Here is a 12623-nt window from a genome sequence, read left to right as displayed (position 1 = left end):
TTATAAAACAAAAACACTTCTTAAATTATGTTGAATCGAAAAAATCAATTACTATTTGTTTACATTTGACACCTTAGTTCTTTTTCACGTGTTGCTTGATTAAATATTAAGACAATGCTGAATCTATCTTTGGCCAAACAAATACACAGAATTCGAACGCGTGTTTCCACTGCATGATAATGTTATTATATGTTTGAAATTATGGCACATTTGAAATATAATCGTCCGCATAGGAAATATAATCGTCCGCATAGGCTAAAAGGCTCAGCAACGCGGGCCGGGTATCAGCTAGTGTTTAATTAAAGGTAGCTTTTGAAACAGGAACTAAGCATAAAAGAACCTTCTATGCATTTCTTGAAAAAAAAAATCATGCTCATAACTCCAGCGACATGTTGTGTATTAGGCTGCTAAAAAGAGTTTATTAATCTATACTTAAGGATAGTTGTACCTACATGAAGTCGACTAAACATCTGGTGGGACTTATCCCGACGTTTTTTTTTTTTTTTTCATAAGAATATTTGAGCAGCCAACAACCTTTACCTGAGTTTTATTTCCCACGGCTTCGCAATCCATTCTCCACAAATCCATTAACCTGTGCCAGAATATTTTTGACATTTTCAGCAAAGTTAATCCACTCTCGGCGCACTCGAGCAAGAGCCGTTTAAATACGCATAATAAATGGTGCTAATCTCCCCGTCAACAGCACTTGACCTGCGGCAACGCAAACAAAAATACACCGAACTTTTTTTTTGCGAAAACCGGCTACATACGTGAAACTGCGGGTGGTCACCATCATCCGACAGGCGGCCGGCGGTCCATTCGCTCTGCCCCCTTTCACATTCAAATTTTTCATCGATTATTCCGCACCTTCTCAAGCGGCTTGTAGCTACCTTATTCGAATTGTTATTGTACACACATTTATGTAGATACTCGAACCGTCTTGAGACATGCACTTTTTTCACTGTTTGCTTACTTTTCCCTTATTCCCATCTCTTTCGACAGATATCAAACGGCAGATCAGCATCTCACCAAAGACGGTCCGCGTCGAGATGGGTGGCCGGGCGGAGATCGTTTGCAACGTGAACGCAACCCCAGTGGCCAAGATCAACTGGCACAAGAACGGTGCCCCCCTGGTCGGCAATCCACCCATGTTGATCACCGTGGAGGACAAAGTGTTGATCGCACACGTCACCATGCAGGTAAGCAAAAACGCAGAAATAAAAACAGAAAACGCAATCAATTCAGCACCTGTTGTGTCCCGTGCAATCATTCAACCTGACCACACGGCAGTCTGGCCACAGTCGGTCGGCGCTGGCGAAATTTCCTGTGTGTGTCGAAAGTGGCATGAATGATGAGTTTCGTAAGAAGACATTCGATTCGATTCCAATTTGTAACTGCTCTATCACAGAATGGAAAAGATGAAAAGGCGGTCGTTCCAGCCCCGGGGGTTTCCTTGGAACTTATTGAATTCTTTTGTGTCGTTTGTTGGACAAGCTACGCGCTGGGCCATAATTCTTGAGGATGCCGTTGTGCACAGTTGATGAGGGAAGGATTTTTACCAAAGGAAAAACCGAACGGCTTCCCAAATCATAATCATCTGCGTATAAAGGAGGCAACTTGAACAAAGATGATAGCCTTCAAGCTGACCTGCTGTGAAAAGAATCGTACCTTTCGACAGCATGGAAAATAGAATCTTTTTCTTAACGCTACAAATTCAAGTTAACAGTTGTGTAGACTTTTTTCGAATTTGAAAACAAAGTGGATTGTGAAAAATGCATCAGATCGATTACGAACTTTATTGAGTGTCGAGGTGCACTAGATTTCTTGTGTCAGCTCATGCTGAATTCACTTACTTTGTAACTATCCGCTATTCCCGCTTTCGTAGCCACCTCGAACCCTTCACCGAAGTATATCGAATTTCAAGCTGAAAAAGCCCTCAGCTATTATAGTCAGGGCAACCGACAGCGTCAGGCACACAGTGACGGGTTTCAACCGAGTAGGTATCCTTTCATGTTACAAAAAAGGACACCTTGGTAATTCTTTCGCTTCGCTAATGCTTTTTCCTGCAGGCCGCTTGCTTGCTGAGGCAAGCATTTTCTCACAGATTATTGCACAAAAGTAGAGATGTGAGAAAACAATGTGAGAAAACAGACAAGGGCCCTCGATGCTACGAGCGGACTATAATCCCTCCCGCTTGCCACGTCGAGCCGGGTCTTTCCTCCACCTTCCCAACACGGGCACAATGGGATTTACTCCGCCTGAATCCTTCTGCTATTCATCAGTTGTCTGATTTTTGCTTCGGTTTTTGCACTCGTTTTTTGATGATATATCCTTTTTCTTACTTTATTTTCCATCTTTTCTTTTCTCATCAGGACATGGCCAATTATACATGTGTAGCGGAAAACATCGCCGGCAAGCGTGTTTCGGATCCCGTCAGCTTCACTGTCTACGGTAAGTGCCTTCCTATCATTGTTTCCTTGTGCTTCTTTGTGTGAGCTGACCAGAAACTTTCCTAAATGTAACTACCAATGCCACCAGTGAAAAACCCTTTAAAGACGGACAATTTTCGGCTTCGCTCAGCTCGATTACCGTCCTTCAGGACGGTCCAGAAACCTCATACGGCTAAAGGGATGATGCTTTACGATGAAAGGCAGCCAAAAGGCAAAGAAATTTATTTCTCATTTAGCTGAAATCGGTCCGTACTCCGAAGTTTATCTCTGCTGGAAACACTGTACAGAGCGCCCATCACCGCCTCTAAATGAGGTTCTCTTTTGTGTAAATGATGCTGTTTTCTTGAAAAGTTAATGCATTTTCAAGTGCCTGCGGTGCGTTCCACCACACCGCCATCCCTCCCTCTGCATCGTATCTTATTGTGATGAAGTGAGTGCGAGTATGGAGTCTATCATTCCATCCGCACACGGCAAACCGGGGCGGCGGCGCGCTGGAACTGTAGTTTATGGGGGATTGTCGAAAAGCACTCGATTTATTGTGCTTCTGCATCTGAGGTTGCACAACGCTTCACTTTGATCATTGCTTCTGCATTCTGAGTGCTCCTACTGAAGGGCGTGCAGTATCGAGATGCGTGTGCTATACGTTCGAGATTGTTAGGCGGAGGATGATTGAGAATGTTCGAAGTTTGAGTTTTTTTTTGCCGCTTTAGTGTATTTTACAGCGTAGAAACATTAACTATACGTGTATACGTGTTAAGAACATTACTTATGTCAATTATGCAAAGTATTCATTTCCGATACACTTAAGTTTTTAGTGAAACGTAAAAAAATGAACAGTTTTGTGAGATTAGTAGCATATCAAAAATTTCTTTCATTGCCTGACTGTTTCCGCTGACCCGAATCTAACACATATATGTTTGGATTTTTTGTATAAGTATGGATTGTTCATTTTTTTCCCCAAATATGGCTGAACTATTTAATTTAATAAAACTAAATTTATAAAATTAAGTTTGAAATATTTAGGGAAACTGCTCCATTATTCATCTCAGCCCATATATACATCTTATAAAACATGAAAACACGATTGAAAACTGGAGAAAACGCATATTTTCTTCTTAAACCAATCAGCTAATCCATGCAATGGATTCTTCTTAGTTCACTTTAGATTCCTCATAGAGAATAATCCTCAAAAACTCACCTAAAAGCACTAAATTTGATATTATAGTCGGGCATCTGCACTCGAAAACACATTTGATTCAATCACCTACCTCAGAAAACAAAATCCGCGCATTTTTCTATACGGCTACAACGGGACTCGTTCAGCAACCAACCAAAGTTTTTTTCATCACTAGCAGACCACTTTTTATTTTAACCACTAAACAAAATCACTCACTACACTAAGAATACTTTAATCTTTGAAATGTTCACCTCAAATTTCCAAAAACAAGCTTGAATTAGTAGAAATATATGAAATGAATTTCTACAATTCCTAAATTTCATCTGTATGTATTTTCATCTGTTTTCACTGCGTTGAAGAAAATCAAAAGTTGCCAAATCAGTTTCTGTTAATACGAAAAAGTCAAAAAATTGAATGTTGAATTATTCCGACATAATTGACATAAATCTACAACACTGTAGTGGTTGCCTAGGTTACCAATTTTGCACGTAAACAACTGCAGCGGATATCTACACTCAAAATATTTTTCACGTTATTGTTACGTGAAAGTTCCTGTAATGGTTATTTTCTGTCATTTTGCATGATTTATGTGACAAACATAACATCTACGTGAAAATCACATGCATAATATGTCATATCGCCTGCCATCTACGTGAACTTGACAACGTCAAACAAAATGTTCTAGAAGAAGTACCGCATGAATTCTCTGTGCGAAAATATCCAGAAATCAAAATGGCGAAGTCTGATACAGTTTCAGAACATGAATCAGAAGTTCTCGATGATATGTCAATTAATGAGTTTCTGGAACACCATATTTATTTGATATCGAGTTTTGAGCCTACAGATTCAACCGAGATTCGGCCCAGAGAACGGTAAATTACCTAAACATGCAGCTAACAATAATTATCGCCAGCAAATATCATTCTATTTACCAGTTTTTAAAATCGTTTAATTTATTTACGAATTGACGAATTTACATACCCGGTTGATTTATTATGCAACATATTCGATAATTTCTGAAAACCAGGGATGGTATCTTAAAAATTAGAAAAATTATACGTTGTATAGAACTTAATAGTTATCAGATAATAAAATGCTTTATACTTTACCGGTAGGTGAATTCTACGTGAAACTCACATAAAATGCATATGTCTTTTGCATAAAATTCACAGGCCAATTCATCTAACCAGATCATGATGAACGCAAATCAAAATCACGTAGAGTTTACGTGAAAATGACAGTGGAAAATATTCACATAACTTTTCCGGTAACTATGACGGCAACGTGAAAATTATTTTGAGTGTAGGTAATCTACTACGACGGTTTGCGGCTACGATTATTCATGAAAGTGTGATTCATTCATGATTAACAGTGTGATGAATATAGGGGCGTCATGAGATGAATAATTGAGCAGTGATTCGAGTTTTGAGATGGATATGGATGCGTTGTGAATACAATGCTAAACGATTCCATGAGAGCACGTAAGCATATTTAGTTTATTTGTTTTACGATTTCGTGGAAATTCGGTGTTTAATTCGTGCATTCTTCGTGAATATCGGCTTAATGAGATGAATAATGGAGCAGTTCCCCTATCTTAAAATAGTCGTTTTTTTGAAAATTTATCGCTTTGAGTTTTATAATTTAGAAAAATAATAAGAAAAATTCAACAAAATAATAAAGCCTGTAGTACACTCTTTGTCTAATGGTCAAATATTTGACCTTCTGACATAATGGTCAAATTCATTTGACATCATGGTTGTTGTTTGCCCGTGTTTGCCCCATGTTAAAATTGGGGAGTGACAAACAATTGTCTTTGACCAAGTTTTTATCTGTCAAAAAGTGACAAATATTTGACGCTTGGTCAAAGAGTGTAATACAGGCTTAAAACATGCGTTTTTTCTAGTACAGGAAGTTTAAGAATAGTGGTAAAAATTGATTTCAAGAAACTTTTTTTTTCATTTTGAGCTGTTGGAATCAAAACTTCAAGACACATCAAACAACTATTTATTTCTAATGTTCTACACTATCCATGTATTTTATTGTTAAAACATCGCTGAAGTAGTTTAGGTGTGTATAACAATAATCTCTGATATTCACCTTTACGTCATCAAAAACGGGTATGTTTCAATACACCAAAAACACGACTAAATTTACCATTGAAGCTCGGTGATTGCAAACCAGTGGTATTCTAACCGCGACATAAAAGTGCGCGTCGTGAGATGAATAATTGAGCAGTGATTCGAGTTTTGAGATGGATATGGCAGCGTTGTGAAAAATGGTTTGTTTTACGAAGTTTAGGATAAATCTATCTAAGTTTACTAAATTCACAATGCTTGGCGAATCTATAAGAGCATGTAAGCGTATTTTGTTTATTTGTTCAATGACTCCGTGAAAATTTAGTTTTTAGTAAAATTTAGTTTAATCCGTGTATTCTTCGTGAAAATCGGCTTAATAAGATGAATAATGGAACAAATGCCCTACATGTCCAGCTTTCTGGAGCCTGCTCTGTTTCATCCGGTTGACTTCATCTGTTGAATCGAAGGCCTTGTACACTTTATGATTCATGCATATACGCCAAACACTATCTTACAGTTTACCATTAAGTATTGAAAGCAAAATCCTGCGCTCAAAAACAGCCAGTAGCAGCGAGGGCCTTTTACACAAGGCCCTGTTTGCAGAAGTTATTCGCTTTTTATATCGCGACTAATCTCATTGTCGCACGTCATTAGTGTACCCAGGTCAATGAATTCGTCGACCACTTCAAATGATTGCCCATCAATCACCACCGCAGCATCGACATTTAGGCTGCTACGCTTTCTACCAGCCGCCATTGTACATACTTCGTCTTGGCAGAGTTTATGATAAACCCTATTTTCTCCTCTTGAGAGATTTGAAGGCTTTTTCCATCACCCTACGGTTAGATGATGTTGATGTCGTCCATAAAGCCTAGAACACATTTAAGACTTCGTTTTGATTGTACCACCTCTTGCATGCTGGACCTCTTCGTATAACACCTGCATTGCGGAGTTGAACAGTAAGTTTGAGAGCCCGTCATCCTGCTCCAAACCATCAAACATCACGAAAGCGTCCGATATCTTACCAGCTACCCTGAGCCTTGATGTCAGTCAGTCCTTCCTAGTTATCTCTGCTGGAAACACTAGTACTTCACTTCGTCTGTATATAGTGAATCTACGCTGTTCAACAACGCTCTAAAATGTTGTTTCCAACGCCTGGCCATCTCAAATTTGTCGGTTATATGGTTCAACTGCCTGTCGTTTCACATGACAGAGACAGACGTTTCGGTTTCGTGCCTGGAGAAGCACCTTTCTACCTCCGCAAAAACATGCTCCCAACGCTGACGTTTTTCCGGTAATTAAGTCTCCCCCTGTTCTGACCTATCACAGTCATAACCATCATTTGAATTTTGAAGCGGTTCTTCCCAACTTTCCCCAACCAGAGGTGGCTCTCGCAGTTTATTTGTTTGTACAGTCAACAGGTAGAAACAACCCCAATAGCTAAAACTAAAATTAAGATTAACAAGTAAAGCCTAAATTAAACAGACAACACTCTGAAAAAGTTTACACGTCTAGACAAATTAAAATCGAAACATTCAAAACAATTGTCGAATACGCGACACATACATTTCATCGGTTCATGCATCCCGTAGTTCGACCTGGTTCTGCCTGTGCTAAGAAACGTATGGGACCGAAGAGCATGTCTACGAGTGTTTACGTCCAGACGACTGAGAAGCCCGGGACAATTTATATTAGAAGATAGCAATTCGCTGATAAAGCAGGCTTTAGCGACATCTCTTCTGACGTTGAGAGCGTCCAGATGTATTAACCTGCAGTGCTCAGTATATCTGGGAAGGTTATTCCGGTCACGCCACGGCAAATGACGCAGCGCAAAACGTACGAACTTTCGTTGAACCGCCTCGATTCTATTGATTCCGTTTTGGTAATATGGCGCCCATACGACGGCTGAATACTCGAGCGTTGACCGTACTAAAGCACAATATAGAGCCTTCAAGCAGTACACATCCTGTAGTATTTGCTTTCGAAACCACGTATCACATTTGATTTTTGGACATTAGTGAAGAATCAAGAAGTACTCCCAGGGGCACCGTTTCATAACAGTGCCGCTTAAGACGTAGTCAGTGAAGGTTAGCTGTCATTTACGCCCAAAGGATATCACAGAGCTTTTGGAAGCATTGAGGACCATTCGATTCGTCTTGCACCATGCCGCAAAGACGTTTAGTTCATTTTGGAGAAAGAGGGCATCACTTGGTTTTTCAATAACATAGTAAAGTTTCAGATCATCAGCGTAAGATTTCTTCTGGCATTTCAGGACGTGGTCTACATCGTTCATGTACAACAGAAACAAGAATGGACCGAGATGACTATCTTGTGGAACGCTAGATTTCACTTGGAATGAGAACGAAACATGATCACCTATTTTAAAGGAAGTGTTCCTGTTAGTCAGGTACGAGCGCAGCCAAGAAAGAAGACTACCGCCAATGCCTGATCTTTCAAATTTAGTCAAAGCAATTTCATGATCCATTTTGTCGAATGCAGCAGAAAGTTCTGCGTAAATTGCATCTACCTGCGACCCTTTTTCCCTATGCCGTACGATGAAAGAGGTGAATGATACAAGGTTAGTGATCGTGGAGCGTTTCGGAACGAAGCCATGCTGGTCTGACGAAATATACTGCGAGCATTTCTGTGTCAAAAAGCTCAGAACAATCAGTATGAAAAGCTTCGACGAAGCACACAAGGCGGCAATTCCTCGATAGTTGGAAACGGTACGCTTACATCCTTTTTTTGTGAACAGGGAAGACAAAAGAGTTTTTCCAGCAGCTTAGGAAGACACAATGAGTAAGCGAAGAATTGAAAATCACTGCTAACGGGGATGCATAGATGCAGTTTTTGAGGACAACGGCTGGAACACCATCTGGGCCAACACTGGTAGAATTTTCCAGACGTTTGGCTGCTGTAATAATAACATTCCTAGTTATCGAGTGGTGAGGACCAATATCTGGTAAAACAGGAACAATCGCAGTAGCGCTGATGATAGCTTCGGAGCTGGCTGGTATGTTCAGGAAAACGCTGCTAAATTGTTCGTGAAAAAGAGAGGCTATTTCCTCCATGGTAGAAGGTAGTTGTACCCAACACTTCTCGCGTTGCGTTGCGTTGCTGATTGTACTGTGGATATGTATCCAATATTCATTGAATTCCCCTCAAGCTCGCCTATTGATCTCTTCATCAATGTTCTGCGAGTTGATAATCGCTAGATCAGCGTTTCTCAACCTTTTCGGCTCCGCGGCTCTTTTAGCTTGAAACAGAGAGCTTCGCGGATTCCCCAAAAGAATTTCAGGTACAAGTTTTGCGTTTTCCAGTCTCATATCATCCTTCAAGTCTACTTTGTTTCATATCTTGGTCCTAATACGCAGAAGAGTTAAAAATACGTTTTCACAGAAAGATTTAGAAAGAACTTTAATTACCTGTCTAATTTACCAAGTGCTTTGCTGCCCCTAAATAAGCCTCGCGGCCCCTTTGCCGGCCGCGGATCCCCGGTTGAGAACCATCGCGCTAGATGTTCAACCGTATCTTTTTCGCTGTTAGAATTTCAATTAGGGGCCATCCATATACCACGTGGACAGATTTTTAACGATTTTGACCCCCCCCTCTCCCCCTCCGAGGAAAACTGCCCATATAAATTCTAAAAAAAATGTATGGACCGGGGGCATTGGCCATAGCAACCCCTCCCCCCACTAAAGCTGTCCACGTGGTATGTGGATGGCTCCTTAGTTGGGTAGCTGGTTGTGGATCCTGCATGACTCGAGATAGTACACCAATTCAACATCTAATCCTCAGAAAGACCTTACGTCTGTAACGTCCGATAAGTGCCGTCTATCGATCAGAACATTGCCGATCTGGGATCAGACCCCTCTACTTGGGTGCACCCGGGTGTACTTTTAAATATTCCAGCGTGCAAAGTATGTGCTGCAGATAGCCACGCTTCTGGCTGCAACAAAATTGATAAGCTTCAGGCCACTGTCTGAGGCTTATCAATTCCGTTGCAGCCACCCACTGCATACTGATTCTTTTTTCTACTTTTGCGCCGCCACTGAAGTAACTATGGTACTTGAATGAAGTGTTCACAATAGGATCTATTCTCTGGAATTCACATTCTCCCGTTTTTAGCTACCGCATCTCCTAGATGTGGTCCCCGTGGTTCTGTGGCTAGCGATGTCGGTCGGCTAGCACTTCCACACGGTTGTGATGTCGGGTTCGATTCCCAATCAGGTCGAAGATCTTTTTGAGCTAGAAATTTTCTCGACTTAACACTGAGGTACGGTGTAGCGTTGTACTTATCCTACAACATGCAAAATGTAAAAAAACATGGATGGCTGGATACCTGCAACCTACACATTCACCTTCCGCACCTCTCTAAATAGGATACCGTGCGTTCCAGTAGAACTATGACATTCCGAGTTTATTATAAATTGTTGTCCTTTTTCGATCGCATAGATCTCTTTTTCTTACAACAACTTACCAAACAATCCTAAACCGTGGTGTGGTCTTTGCTGTAAGTGAGAGTCGTCTACACTACACTTTGACCATGGGTGCAGTTCGCCAGCTCTGCAGTCTGCGTAGGGTCCGTGGGTTGTCTTCCACCAGATCGATTCACCTTACTCGCTGTGCACCGTTCCGTGCTGTCGTCCGACATCCTTACGGCATGCCCAGCCCACCGCAACCTAATCTTGGCGGTGTGGATGATGGATGGCTCTCCAAGCAGCTCCTGCAGTTCGTGGTTCATTCGCCTTCTCTACGTCCCGTTCTCCATCTGCAGTCCACCTAAGATGGTACGCCAAATCTTCCTCTCGAAAACCGCAAGGGCGCGTTGGTCCTCCACAAGCATAGTCCATTTCTCATGCCCGTAGATGACTACCGGTCTGACCAGCTTCTTGTAAATGGTGAACTTGGTGCGACGGCGAATTCTACTCTATCGGAGCGTCCTACGAAGACCGAAGTGAGCACGATTTTCTGCCATAACACGCCGATGAATTTCCCTGCAGGTATCGTTGTAGACAGTTACCAGTGAGCACAGGTACACGAACTAGTCAACAACCTCGATTACATCACCACCAACTTGAACTCAAGATGGGAGGTTAGCACTGTCTTCTCCTGAACCGATCATATACTTCGTCTTCGATGCATTGATCCGTTTGGCTTCGGCCTTTATTCCGATGTACGTATCCGCCATCTTCACAAAAATCCGAGCCACAATGTCGATATGGTCGACTTTTGAAATATCGTGCTACTCGTGTTAATCACCGCTCTTCTAATGACAACTTCCAGGGCAATGTTAAACAGTAGTCACGAGGTACCATCACCTCGCCTTAAACCTTTTGGAGTTTCTGAGAGGCTCGAGAGTACCCCCAATACTCGAACTATACACATCACACGATCCATCGTCGCTTTGAACAGACATATTAATTTGTCCAAGAGTCCGTAGTCGTGCAAAATTTGGCATAGCTACTCTCGTTAAATTGTGCCATATGCCGATTAGATGATGTTTGGATACGTTGCATTCGCGGCATTTCTGCATAACCTGCCAAACCGCGAATATCCGTAGTGGCGCGGGCACCCATGAATCGCACCCGGAAGTGCCCCACGAACTGCTTCGCTAATGGTGGTAGTCGACTCGGGAGAGTACCTTGTAGGCGGCGTTCAGTAAAGTGATTGACCGGCAATTGCAGCACTCCAACTTGTCGCCCTTTTTGTAGATGGGACACACGATACCTTCCATCCACTTCTCCGGAACTCGTTTCTCCCCCCAAATCTTGACAATGACCCAGTACACGGTTCTTTCCAGTGTTCCTTCACCGTATTTCAACAGCTCGTTGGGAAGTTGGCTTATTTCAGAAGCTTCATCTCCTCCTCCACTGGAGATCGTTAGCAAAAATCCTGTTGTCTTCTACTTGTACATCAAGAGCAGCTGCCGTTCCGTCCTCGCGCTCTACTGCATCGCCTTTCAGATGCTCATCGAAATGTTGCTTTCACCTTTCTATCACCTCACAGGTTCCCGTCTAAGCTCCTTCTGCACATATCGGTATGCGGCAGGTAGCTATTATGGGAGCTGTTCGTAGAACGAGAGCGTTGTTAGCTTGGTACTAGAGATGGTCGGGTACAGGTATTTTTACCCGATACCCGTACCCGACGGGTTCGGGTCGGGTTTCGGGTAACGCCAAAAAATATTTTTTGGGTTCGGGTCGGGTACTGGTAATTTAAAAACCAAGGCTTCGGGTTCGGGTCGGGTACGGGTTTGAAAAATTCTCAACTGGTCGGGTACGGGTCGGGTACGGGTAATTCGATTTTCGTGCATTATGAGAATTTAATTATTAACTTTTCTAGCCTAGGTGTTTTAGCATGGTCTTGGTCTGAGAGGGAGAAACGGATACGAAGTAGCACGAAGTTGCATCGGTAACGGTATCATTGATTTCTATAGAAGAATGATTGCATTTTACTCGACCGTGGACTTATTAGAAAAATACTTATTATGATACTATAACTTCATCATAAGTGAAGCAAATAATATGCTGGGCTTTGCTAAGCGGTTCAGCCACAATTTTCAAGACCGGTAAACTAACAAACTATTGTATATTACATATTTTAGACCTATTGTAGAATATTGTAATCTCATATGGATCAGTCCAAAAACAATTCCTTCTTTACGCGCTTCGCAACTTGAATTGGACTGCATTTCCTCTGTCATCGTAAAAAGCACGTTGCATGCTCATTAATCTGCAAATACTTAAACAACACCACGAATTTGCAATGCTATTCTTCGTCAATGACATGAAATAGTGTCATTCGTATAGACTCATCTGCATTACTATCACAACTCAGCTTCAATACACCTTCACGGCATCTTAGAACGAGAAAACTTTTTTCAGAAAAACATTGCAGAACTAATTATGCAAAAAATGGTCC

At 41.7% G+C, this 12623-nt stretch overlaps 1 protein-coding gene across 1 annotated transcript in view; it reads left to right on the top strand.

The window, feature by feature from the left end:
- Positions 1–12623, top strand: part of LOC129731930 (netrin receptor unc-5-like) — a 573886-nt gene that overhangs the window by 304124 nt on the left and 257139 nt on the right. Inside the window, exons 6-7 of the mRNA XM_055692323.1 lie at positions 1003–1199; positions 2373–2451. Coding sequence (XP_055548298.1) covers positions 1003–1199; positions 2373–2451 — 276 coding nt within the window. The remainder of the gene's footprint in view (positions 1–1002; positions 1200–2372; positions 2452–12623) is intronic.

Source organism: Wyeomyia smithii, chromosome 3 (genome assembly GCF_029784165.1).
Source record: "Wyeomyia smithii strain HCP4-BCI-WySm-NY-G18 chromosome 3, ASM2978416v1, whole genome shotgun sequence".
NCBI classification, from domain to species: domain Eukaryota; kingdom Metazoa; phylum Arthropoda; class Insecta; order Diptera; family Culicidae; genus Wyeomyia; species Wyeomyia smithii.
Note: the sequence above shows the minus strand (reverse complement) of the source record. Positions and strands in the feature narration are given on the sequence as shown.